Raw genomic sequence first — 11,795 nt, forward strand, 5'->3', positions numbered from 1 at the left:
AGCAACCCCGAAACGGGACATGGACGGCAGCCCTTCGAAGCGAAAGGCTGAGGCCGAGCTCACGCAGGAGGGCGAGCCGGTGGAAGCCATTCGCGCCACGGCCGTGGAGCACTACTGCTTTTCGGCAAAGTATGGAAAGTCGCTCGTCGAGGTGCGGCTGGCCGTAGACGACACGGTTGCAGACTTGAAGGCTGTGGGTCTCAGGAAACTTCCGTCCTCTTTGCCCATGCCTTTCCCAAGACTGATCTCCGATGCAATGCTCAGATCCTCTTCTCACTCACCGATGTCCCGGCAGACCGGCAGAAGCTGCTGGGGCTCACTCGAGGCAAGCTGCCCGCTGATGAGGCACCCATCGCCGACCTCATCTTTCCACCGACGAGTCTTCGACAGAGCCCGCATCCGCAGACTGGCGAGAAGCGTATCTCAATCAACCTCGTCGGTACGCCCCTGGACCAGACATTCAAGGACCCTGACGCAGTCGACGGCAAGGGCCTAGAGGACGATGAGGACGATGACGCTGAATTGAACGCGCTTGCGGCCTCAGCATCCTCTTCCTCCAAGGCAGAACCTCCCATCGACCCTTCAAAGGACCCGTATTCGCTCAACAAGCTCGAAAAAACAATTTCTCGTTTCTCGCATACCTTTCCCCTAATGGCCGAGCCAAGGCCGAACCTGTCTGGCGGCCTCTTGGTCCTCGATCTCGACTACACCATCGCAGACACCAAGAAGCTCTTCAATTACACCACTTCGGCCCACGAGGCCGAACGACCAGGCTTACACGACTTTCTCGCAGCCGTTTACCCCTACTACGACATTTGTGTATGGAGCCAAACGTCACACTGGTGGCTCGAGGCAAAGCTGACCGAGATGGGCCTCCTGACTGACGCGCGTTGTGAGTCCTGGCCTTGTCCCTTCCAGCATCGACGATCCGTCTTACTCTCCGTTTTCCTGCAATGCAGACCGGATCTCATTTGTCCTCGATCGGACAGTTATGTTCAGCGTACGGAGCTCCATCAAACGAAGTCGATCGCAGGGCAGTAAGGCGAGGGATAAACACGAGGTCAAGGCCCTCGAGATCATTTGGCGTCGCTTCCCACAGTTCTATGGTCCTCGTAAGTCTCCGTCTTCGGTCCGACTCTCCGTCCCATGAGCTGATCGGGGTCCCAATCTGCATTAGACAACACAATACATGTGGACGACCTGAGCCGAAACTTTGTCATGAACCCTAGCTGCGGGCTCAAGAGTGCGTCCACCTCCCTGCCTCCCACCTTTCCTTGGCTTGAAGCTAACACTGCCCCTTCAGTCGCTCCTTACAAGAACAGTCCATCGCACGATACAGAATTGGTGGCCCTACAGCGCTACCTCCTTCAACTGGCACATCCTAATATTGAGGACTTCAGAATCCTTGACGGGCATCACCATTGGAAACACTGCCTGCTGCCGAGCGTGAAAGACGCGCCGACTTGGACGACTACTACGACGTCTTACGGCAATGGGAACGAGCGTGAGGCCGGTGGAGCGGCGTTGGCGACACAGTCCGGTGCAGATGCAAGGCTGGAGACTGCAGCACCAGCTCCAGCTCCAGGCACAGATACACAACCAGGGCACAGTGAACCTGTGGCAGAATCGGAAACTTCAACGAAATCAGAAGATGGGAAGCCTTCTTCGGCATCAACAGGCCAAGAAGAACAACCACCACCAGGTGGAATTTAGCTCATCTGCCCCTCTCATCCTCATCACCAAATCGCAAGTCAGAGAATATGATACAATGCACAAGACAGGCAACTTCTCATCAACTCCTCCTCTCAGAAACCATGATAGCTCCGTCGCCACAATCTGATGCCAATGCATAGAAAGACGACCGGAGGGAACAGCGGTATGGTACAAAAGCGGGTGTCTTGCTTCACAATGCCCACCGGTATTCGAGCTTGACGTCTGACGTCGTCGGCCCTTTCCAAGCGAAGCGCTGAACTTGAGCCAGCGTAGCATGGGGCGGCAAGACGACGTCATTGCAGAGAATCTCTACCATCTCTACCGGGGTCAAATCGTGCTCTCGCTTCTCCAGTGCAGCTTCTCCAGAAGCGCCGATGGCGGTTGCAGGAGGAGGCGTATGAATCTGCGTAAGTGGCGGAAAGACAGCAGGCACACCCGCCGGTCCATTCTCCGCCGACGGTCTCCTCGAACCTTGGATGCTGGCTGGTACGATGCTGGAAGCCCTTGATCGGGCGTCCTCGGCTATTGTAGCAGGGGTGATCTGGAGCTTTTCGCACACGTATGCGCACACCTTTTTCATTCGGAGCATCCTCGTCGCCGTCAGCCGTGCATTGCTGGGGAAAAGTCCTCAAGTTAGCGCCAAGAAAGTAATCTTTTACTGAGCCAAGCTGGAAAGCGTACTCACCCGCTGGGCATTGCTGGCATGGCGACGACGCCACCCTCTTCTTTCGCCCCATCCTCATCATGCTTCTGCGGAGAAGAGGTCGATGACGATGACGAGATCGAAGTGCCTGCCTTTGGCTTCCAAGGCTGCAGCGTAAAGCTGATCTTTGCAGACGCCTGCGTTGTTGCCGTAGCATTGTTAGCCAGCGAAAGTCGATTGGCTAGCAAGAAATCGACTAGCCATGTTGGTGAGAGGAGTTCAAGCGCTTCTACGTCTGCCGATGTCGTGGAGACGAGGCCTCGGTAGACAACCTGCCAGGCCCCCGTGGAGTCGAGCTGCGAGAGTGGACTCTCTGAGATGAGGAGCGCGGTCTGGCCATCGTAGTTGATCGCCGGGGTCTCTTGCATAAGCGATGGAGCATTCACAGGCCGAGAGAGGATGTGTCGAAGCCACGTTAGGTGTGCGTTTTCCGTCGTTGCGCTGTCAGACTCATCCGTTGATGATGCGCCTCCTGCCTTGGCATTGCCACCAGCACTGGCATGATTGGCGGCAGCGATGGCAGCAGCTGAACTCTTGTTCTTGCTAGAGCCGAGACCCATGCGGAGTCGACCCATGAGGCCAGAAGAGCCAGCAGAAGGAGACTGGGGCATTGCATCGGTAGACGTCAGCGTCTTGACTGTCGAGGCAGACCGGCTCAAGGGCGTTGTGGGCGCATTAGCCTGCTGACTCTGACCTGTCTGCAAAGAAAAGTAGTCGGCTCCTGTAGCCCCATTGCCATTGCGCGTGCTGACACTGCTGACCAACTCGGCGAGAGCAGGAAGCGTGGCCACCGAAGCCACTGTGGGTGTCAGAGCGGTCGCGCCTTTGGGCACCAATGCAGGCGTCTTCGGGGCCACGGCCAGCGCTATCGTCATACCCGGCGTATGCATCTTCTCAGAGGGCGACGCAAAGCCTGTCAACTTCGTCGAGCCAGGAAGATTGAGCCTGAGACCTGCGCTCCGTGCAATCTCTGGCTTTTCCACAGCCAGCGTTCCTTGATTCAATTGAGGACGATCCCCATTCCGCAGCTTCGTCTCAACATCCACGAAGCCGCCAAAGAGGTTCCTCAAGACCCATTTGCCTGCATTCGCCCGCTGGTCCTCCTTGCAGTTGCTGCTCACGTCAGGCACGAAGTTGGTGCACTCGTCCAGGTACAGTTCGGCGTCGAAGCAGCGGGGATGTTCGAGATGAACAGTCAATCGGCCGATTTTTGTGTCAACGGTGCACCAGAGCGGCACGGCGGCTTCTCCCTCGATGCGTTCCTTGACCACTTCCAAAGCTTCGTTGGGGAGAAGCTGCCTTTCCGTATGTTGTGACACTGCCGCTGCCGCTCGAATATCTTGCCATTTGATACCTCCCAAGCACCGTCCACTGACAATGTCCCACACGAAGACGGTACCTGCCGTATCTACCGTGAGGACATGCCGTCGATCGTTGAGCATCGAGGACCGAATGAGACCGTGCGACCCCTCGATGCTGTCGTCTGGCCATTCGTTCAAAGGCTTGGCTTCCGCCACTAGCTCTCTTTCCTCGTACGCCTGCCGGGCTTCTAGGGCTTTAGTGTCATACACTTCTTCCGCACTCTGATCTTCTTCCTCTTCTTCCTCTTCTTCCTCGGCCTCGGCAAAAGCATCGGCAGGAGGCGAAGATGCTGCGAAGCGGATACTGGCAGGTCGGTGTTGCGCCGTCAGAGACAAAGGTGTCCTTGTCGTCACAACCTCGTCGAAGCTATTCTTATGGCCACCGCTGACCGATCGCAGAGCAGAGGGGATTGAGATGAGCGAAGCCGAAGAAAAGAGATTGTCCTGTCTACTTTGTTGATCAGTGTTCGAAGTGGCTTGACGCAGGCTGACACTGCCCAGTCCAATGGCCGCCTGCAGGGGGTCGTCGGGTGGAGCCAGGCAGACGAGAGAATCGAAGGGAATACCGTACAGTGACGGCACAGGTTCGGGCGCATTGAGGTTTAAAGGGGCCGTATCGCCCGACAAGCTGCCACCTGCCGTTGGCTCGACAAAGGAAACGTTGGACGCCATCGGCTGGCTAGACTGTTGTCTGAACGCGCTTGGCTTGGCTACCATGTCCGTTGCAGGAGGTGCAGAGGGACCAGCTCCCGACATCGAGGACACAGAGGGTCGATGAATTGGGTAGAGAGCCTCTCTCTCGGACCGCCTTGGCACATCTCGCCATCGGCTAACGCGCGAAGTCGCGCTGGCAGTCCAGAAGTAGGCATCGTCAAGGGCGACGATCTTGTGGATACCTGCAGCGCCAGCCGCGGGAGATTGGGAGAATGGCTGCTGCTCGGCTTCGAGGCCCGACTCCCTGGCCAAGACCACGCATTCGCCCTCGGAGACTTCCGCACAACGCTCCCAGTCAACCTTGCAAACGTATCCCGCGCGGTCGCCCGAGTAGAAGACATCGAGGTCTGGATGGTCGGAAAAGAGGCTCCAGACGCTGTCATCGTGATGGGTAAATGTATGCAGGCATCTCTGCTCCGCGAGAGACCACAGCCGAATGGTGCAATCCGACGAAGCGCTGAGGAGGTGTCGGCCGTCGTGACTGACGACGACACTCCGCACGTTGTCTGTGTGGCCGACGAGCTGCGACACCTGCTGCCTGCTCCTTGGGTCCCAAACGCGGACAATCTTCTCGGGCGATCCCCCTGCGATGACGGTCCCAGCTGGGTTCGTCGACAGCGCATATACGGACGACTTGACGAGGGTCTCTGGCAGCTCAATGATAGGCTCGGCTCGACTCTGCCCAATGTCCCAGAGCTTCACGGTCTTGTCGAATCCGCCACTCGCCACCCAACCAGCATGTGGAGCGTGGGCGAGAGCTTTGATGTAGTCCCTGTGGGAGCCAAGCATCTGCGGTGTGGTCGCTCCTAGGCTATCGTGTGGGCTCCACGCCTTCAAGACACCGTCCGAGGACGCGGAGATGACTACAAGAATAGTCAATGGCATGCTGAACAAGAAAAAATGAACACCGTGACCCACCTGATTGGTTGTTGTTGCAGAGGACAATGTCGTTGATCCAGTCCGTGTGGCTGCCGATGCACTGTCGGAACTTGGCCGGTGCAGGAGATGACGATGCTTTTCGTCCTGTGCGCGAGCTCGCTCTAGGCTGCATCGCTTGCCAGCCGCTCTGTTCTCGCTCTTGGTGCTGCTCTATCATTTGCTCTTCTTGCTCTTCTGCTACTGCTGCTGCTGCTGCTGCAGTTGCCGGAGCTCTTCCTCTATCTCTACGCCGCATCTCGAGTCCCAATTCCCAAGCACCCACCAGTCCGTCCCTGCCGCCGGTATACAAGATGCCTTTGGGGGTTACCCCATCGCTGTCTGGCCCTCCGAGTACCGTCGTTGCATCCAGTGCCAAGCTCGAAACGGGAAGGACATGTCGAGGATGACTTTGGGTCGCCATCCCCTTCTTGTTCTCTGCTGCTATCAACGCTCGGAAGGGATTCTTGCTTGATATGGGCACGCTGCTATCGTAGCTCTCTGGCGGCGCCGGATAGAGAAGAGGAGTCGAGCGCGCCTTCTTGAGACGCATGGCTTCGTCGAAACTGGGCAGCCTGTACCATTGTGGGGGGTCTCCTTCGACAGCGGGAAGGATGTAGCTGATCCTCTTTCGAGCCTGTGCCGGAGGAGGGGGAGGAGTGGCCGTCTCACTGCTGCTCCCAGCTGGCCCCGCTGCGGCCACTGAGGTCGCCATCTAGTCGTCAGTTGGTTCTGGCTGAAGCAATGCATGCAAGCCGGTCATAAGCCGCACCGCCAATGGCGCATCACATGGTGGGGGCCGTGCGAGCGCGGTCACGTGCGCGTCTTCGCGCCCCTCTCTCACATTGATACGGTAACGTGGAATGACAAACGTAAAGCAGGTTCACGAGGAGAGTGCATCATGACAGGGTATATGTGTGGTCCTACTGCTCCATCTGTCTAGAGTATAGAGCGAAGATCGCTGTAGATAATACAATGCTCTACAACCATGGAAGTGATGGACGGCAAGAGGCACTTTCCCGTTCCCGATGAATTTCCTTGCAACCGCTCTCAGAGAACAGCAGCACATCAGTACAGTATTTGAAAAGTCTTGATGTTACCCTACACACTCTATTGTACCTGGCAGGCTGTGTCTGCAAGCCCCCGGATTCGAGCCACACGATCGTTTGTGCAAGTTCGCGAAATCTTGAGACCATGCGTTATGATCACGTGTCATGCCATCGTGGTCCCCGAATTAGCTACCCCCCTTTGTCTGAAATTTAGCCCGCCGAATGGCAGACGTAGCGGGTTTGTGACCACTTGACCACCAATCTTTCACTCAAGAGCGATCGCATCGCAAAAACGACTCTCTTTTAAAAACGACACAACCTCTCTCTCGAGGACGGTTGTTCTAAGGATCAGAACCAGGCACGAAAGACGGTCGACACGACAGAGACAGACTCAGGAGTACTTTCTCTGTTGCGGGACGGATCCGCCTTTCTAAATTCATTCCGACGGAAAAGGACAACAACACTACGCGAACCCCCTTTTCTCACTGGAGCGCCAATCACCTTCCTGGCAGTACTTACGTCTCTTTCTCTCCTCTCCTTTTTCCTCGCACATCGACTTGTCGCGATGATGGCTCGATTGAGATCTCTTGCCGTCGTCGTGGCTGTCGCAGTGCTGGTTGTCGCGTCGACGACTTCTGCTCACCTTGAGAGTCCCCAGCCGACTGCACTTGCGCGCTCATCGATCAGCCATCCGCGCGCCGTTCGGCGACTCTTCGGTCTCGGCTCAGGTTCAGGTTCGGATACAGGCAGTGACACCAGCTCTCAAGGGTCAGATAGCTCCTCGTCGAGCGACAACGGTCTCTCTGCCTCCAGTTCCTCGTCGGACGACGGTGCCGCGTCCTCCGCATCGGCCGCCGCAGCCTCAGAGTCGTCTGCCCGAGAAGCCTCCTCCGAAGCGGCGGCAGCCTCTTCATCGTCGGCAGCGGCAAAGTCATCGTCCCAGGCTGCAGCCGCCGCCAGCGCGAGCAGGGCTTCGCTCTCGTCGTCTGCAGCCAGCACGCCCACAGTGCTGACATCGACAGACAACTCGGGCGCCACAACGGTGGTGACGCAAACGGTGCCCTACAGCTCTGAGGCCGCCTCAAGCACGGCCACGAGCGACACGTCGCAGGACAGCAACACGAACCATACGCCCCTCATCATCGGTGTCAGCGTCGTCGGCGGTGTGGCCATCCTGGGCGCCGTGATCTTCCTCTGGATGAAGTTTGGTGGCAAACGGTTCAGCGACTACAAGGATGATGACGGTGGGTGTTGCCCGAAATCAAGTTACTCTGAATTCTTCGCTCATCTCCTTCTTCTTCTGATGATCATCACACAGCCGACATCAAGTGGCCGGAGCTCAAGGCGGACCACGATGCAGCGCTACAGCCCCTGCCGGCACGGCGGACAGGAGGCGCTGGCTTCGACATGGGTGGCGAATCGGACAATGGTCACGAGGCGGGCGGCGATAGCCACAGCATGCAAGAGTACGGCAGCAAGGGCAGGGATTCGTTCACGGGCAGTTCGGTCGCCCTCAACGCCTACCCGAATTCGTCGCAGGCCGGCGGCTACTACGACCCATACGGGGCCACCCCCTACGTACCAGATCCGCAATCACAGCAGCAGGCCGGCTACAACTCAAGCTACGGCCACGCCGATGTGTATGGTCAGATGCAAGACCCGTACATGGGCGCAGCTCCTGTCCAGCACACGAGCCCCTCGATGGACCCGTACCGCGTGAATGTCCACCAAGGCCAGCCTATGCAAAATCCATACGCATAGGCTGGCTAGCTTCCACCCGCCGTGAGCCTCGCCGGTCGAGATCGCAGACACGGGCATACTCTCACGCACACAATATGACTCGGCTAGCAACATCAGTGTCAATCAGCAATGCGCTCTCGAGGCGCCAAGGCATCCTTGCTCTGGCGATTCTCCTCTCCTCTTACAGAGCCCAAATACCTTTTCTATACATCGGCTCGGACCCCCCCCCCCCCCTCTCCTCTCCTCTCCATTTTCCTCTTCTTTCCCACCCCAATCTACTCCCAACTCCCACTCCCACTACCACTTACTCGTTCTTCACTCCTCTTTAAAGGCACACATTCGTTTCATTTTCTCACTCGTTTCGGATCCTGTATTGCAAGAACGCTTCGCCCTGGAAATATCTACTTCCCTGACTACTGCTTCTACGTCCGTCCGTCCGTCCGTCCAGTGTTAACGATTGAAAACGATGAGACACCCGAAGGGAACAACTTCCCGACGATGAGACGACAGATCAGACCGACGGACTTCCTCCTATGTGCCAGCGGTACTCGAGCCACTGCCTTAAGCATCCTTTATACACGTTTCTGAAAGATCTCCCTTTGAAAAGACGAAGAATGCCGCGAAAGGGCAACGACGGCGGCGGCGGCGGCGCCATCGAGCGATCAATTTAAAATCATCTCTGACGTCGATGGGTGCGTGCGCCTTTTTGGAAGAAAAAAAGGAAAAAGAAAGGGAAAATAAGTCACGCGTCGAAAGACTGGGAGGAGCTGGGAAGATCGCAGGTAGGCAGATGGCCGGGTGGGCACACACGCACCGCACACAGACACACACACCTTTCTGGTTTTGGATAGTGAAAAGAGAAGGAAGCTCCGACTCACCGTCGACCGCTCCTTTCACTCCTCAATCTCGACGAAGCGCGCGCGTTCTCTCTGGTCTACTCTTCTCTTCTCTCGACTTCCCCTCTTCCCTGTCGCTCGCCTTGCTCCGACGCGGAGATCGAGCCGGGTGAAGCGGCGTCCCAACAAGCTCGACGAGGGGGAAGAAAATAAAAAGGGAAGGAGTAATAGTGGAAGACGACGACGACGACATCAACAACAAGTCGGTATTGGCGGCAGCAGCCACTCCACGCTTGAGATTCATGGACATTGGCTCCTGGGCCGATGCCATGTCGAACGATCGGGATGTTCCACAGCTGCAGCAGGGTCAGGACTCTAAGGAGGGCCACTTCGCTCCGCCGATGACGTCCTTTGATGCTGATGCCGATGGGTGGGTCTCTCTTCTCTCTCTCTAACACAAGATTTTCCTTCCTTTGGATTGCGGTGCAAGTAGGCTCACACTTGCTTGCAACAGCATCGTCGATTATGGGCCTTCGTCGAACAGCGATGCTTCCACTGCCAACTTTCTCGCCGGGAGTGGGCCCGGTCTAACATTCTCGTCCCCAAAGGCCGTCTCGAGCTTCGTCGACGATGTCGGCATATGGGACAAGGACACAGGGCTCCATGACGCACCTTCGGCCGCCATGGCTGCATCGGCAGCCGCTTTTCGCAACCACAACTCCACCGACTCGACGACGTTCACCACGTCGCCGGACGAGTCCATTGCCGGTGGGCCGACATTGACGTCTCCCTCGGACGACGTTGCCTCCTTTCGCTCATCACCAAGCTACAACACCGCCGATGGGTTTTCCTCCTCAACGAGAACACACAGCATCGACGGCACTTCGGTGCATTCGTCCTTTGATCAACACAAACGGACGAGCTCCATGAGCTCTTCATCATCGCACTATCCAGACTACAATGCGGCAGCAGCGGCCGCCGCGGCTGCGGCATGGAACGGAGCATCGCCCGCGCTTGCATCGGTGAGCATTTACTGACCCAGAGGAGACCTGCTTGAAGCCGAAGCTGACGTCGCCGCTCCAACGCGAAAACAGAATGTCGTCCCTGACCAAGGCTTTGCCGCCGCCGCTGCCGCTGCAGCAGCAGGAACCCTAGGTGTCGGCGTCGGAAGCGGCGGGCCAGCGGTGGGGGCAGGAGGCTACTACAATGTCGGGGGAGCGCCTAGCGCATTTCGTCCCGGAAGCGCATCTGATACGGCCCTGACACCCTTCGGAGGAGCGGCGAGAATCAACAGCATGGCACCCATGACGAGCGAGCAGGCTGCAGCTATGGCCAGCCTCGCCGCTGCTCAGCAGGGGTCGCAGGCCATGGGCCCTCCCCTTGCGATGCACCCACCCCCGCCCTCGCTTGCACCACCAGCATCGACGACCGCTTCGACAGCTGCAAACGCCATCTCGGCAAAAAGCAGCAACAACAACATCAACCATGGCAACAGCAACGGTAGTAACAACAATAAGAGGGGCCAGACAAGCGATGGGACAAAGTCATCGTCGTCCTCCTCAGCAGGGGCGGGAACCACGCGGAGGACCAAGTTCCGAAGAAGCAGGACGGGGTGCATGGTCTGTCGAAAACGCAAGGTCAAGTGCGATCAGGACGGGCAGCCTTGCAAGCAATGTCGGATCGGCAAGCGCGACTGCCACTACGAGGAGGCGCCGCAAAAGCGGAGACGAAAGACGCGGACGGACGGGGAGGGCCAGTCGATGGCATCCAAGTCGGACGCAGGCGAGACAGAAGGTCTGGGGCCGGGGCAGAAGAGGACCGCTGCTGGGCAAGCAGAGGCGAGTACTGGCAAGGTCAATGAAGAGCGAGGGCTCCCAGAGGCTCAGCAGGCGGCGGCGGCGGCGGCGGTGGCGGTGGCGGAGATGCCCATGTTTGCGCACTCCCTCTACTCTTCTACCTCGTCTCTTCTGCCAGCACCGCCGCCAACGTCGATGGGCACCTCGTCGTCGTCGCCCTCGTCTGCAGAGACGAGAGGGGGAGTCGGCGTCAGTGCGACGCTCGCACCTGCCGTCGGCAACGTTCTCGCTCACAGCAGCAACAGCGACGCCACCGCTGTTGGGAATAGCAGCATGAGCAACAGTGACTTGCCATCCGGCATCGTTGCGGCAAATGTGGCCGAGGATGCCATTCTTGGCCCCTTCTCGGCCGCCTATTCACCCAGTGTAGACGACGGTGCGGACTCGTGGCCCCCCGACGACTGGTCCACAGCGCTCGACGGCGCGAGCGAGATGAAGAAAGAGTCGGCCAACGATGAGCGAGGCGCTGGGCTCTTTGAGGGCCCGATCGCATCAGCGTCAGAGGACAAGCAGGGGTCGATGACCACCTCGTCGACCCAAAGTCTAGACGAGCCCGTCGAGGGCGACGACGGTCTGCGGCTATCGGAGCCACCGTCGTCGACACTCAAAGCCTCCGCGGGCGAAGAGGGTGTGCCACTGTACGACGAGCACTCCCCCAGCACCTACCTCACCTCGACTTCCTCGTCGGAGTGGGGCCTCGGTCAAGAAGTATCGGTATGACTCTTTATTATCGCGATTCACTATAGCAGCAGTAGTATCCTCCCCTTTACCACCACCACCACCACCTACTCGTGCAGCCATCATCCTGCCTTCGCTCGGACCTGTTGTACCTCTAGAGGAAGACTGCAAGAAAAGCTGGAATAAATACAACCCAAAATTCATTAGCAGTAGTAGTCGTCATATCCTTT

The 11,795-nt window shown here is 57.8% G+C and overlaps 4 protein-coding genes across 4 annotated transcripts; 3 read left to right on the top strand and 1 right to left on the bottom strand.

Annotated features, from left to right (window-relative positions):
* Window positions 1-9: 9 nt before the first annotated feature.
* FA10DRAFT_255879 (hypothetical protein) lies at window positions 10-1,713 on the top strand (the record flags this gene model as incomplete). Its single annotated transcript, XM_025519785.1, has 5 exons — window positions 10-193; window positions 265-892; window positions 960-1,112; window positions 1,178-1,243; window positions 1,304-1,713. The coding sequence occupies exons 1-5, from the start codon at window positions 20-22 to the stop codon at window positions 1,711-1,713; spliced, it is 1,431 nt and encodes a 476-aa protein (XP_025374630.1). The 5' UTR covers window positions 10-19.
* Window positions 1,430-6,155, bottom strand: FA10DRAFT_269387 (hypothetical protein). The gene is made up of 3 exons (XM_025522739.1): window positions 5,410-6,155; window positions 2,399-5,354; window positions 1,430-2,327 (listed from the first exon to the last, which is right to left on the bottom strand). Exons 1-3 carry the CDS (start codon window positions 6,119-6,121, stop codon window positions 1,904-1,906), a joined length of 4,092 nt encoding a protein of 1,363 aa, XP_025374631.1. The 5' UTR covers window positions 6,122-6,155; the 3' UTR covers window positions 1,430-1,903.
* Window positions 6,156-6,865: 710 nt separating this feature from the next.
* Window positions 6,866-8,627, top strand: FA10DRAFT_185045 (hypothetical protein). Its single transcript, XM_025518337.1, has 4 exons — window positions 6,866-7,305; window positions 7,531-7,699; window positions 7,774-8,237; window positions 8,304-8,627. The coding sequence occupies exons 1-3, from the start codon at window positions 7,021-7,023 to the stop codon at window positions 8,214-8,216; spliced, it is 897 nt and encodes a 298-aa protein (XP_025374632.1). The 5' UTR covers window positions 6,866-7,020; the 3' UTR covers window positions 8,217-8,237; window positions 8,304-8,627.
* Window positions 8,628-8,965: 338 nt separating this feature from the next.
* Window positions 8,966-11,775, top strand: FA10DRAFT_269390 (hypothetical protein). Its single transcript, XM_025522740.1, has 3 exons — window positions 8,966-9,461; window positions 9,546-10,053; window positions 10,126-11,775. The coding sequence occupies exons 1-3, from the start codon at window positions 9,334-9,336 to the stop codon at window positions 11,605-11,607; spliced, it is 2,118 nt and encodes a 705-aa protein (XP_025374633.1). The 5' UTR covers window positions 8,966-9,333; the 3' UTR covers window positions 11,608-11,775.
* Window positions 11,776-11,795: the final 20 nt, after the last annotated feature.

This window comes from Acaromyces ingoldii (assembly GCF_003144295.1).
Source record: "Acaromyces ingoldii strain MCA 4198 unplaced genomic scaffold FA10scaffold_7, whole genome shotgun sequence".
Taxonomy (NCBI): domain Eukaryota; kingdom Fungi; phylum Basidiomycota; class Exobasidiomycetes; order Exobasidiales; family Cryptobasidiaceae; genus Acaromyces; species Acaromyces ingoldii.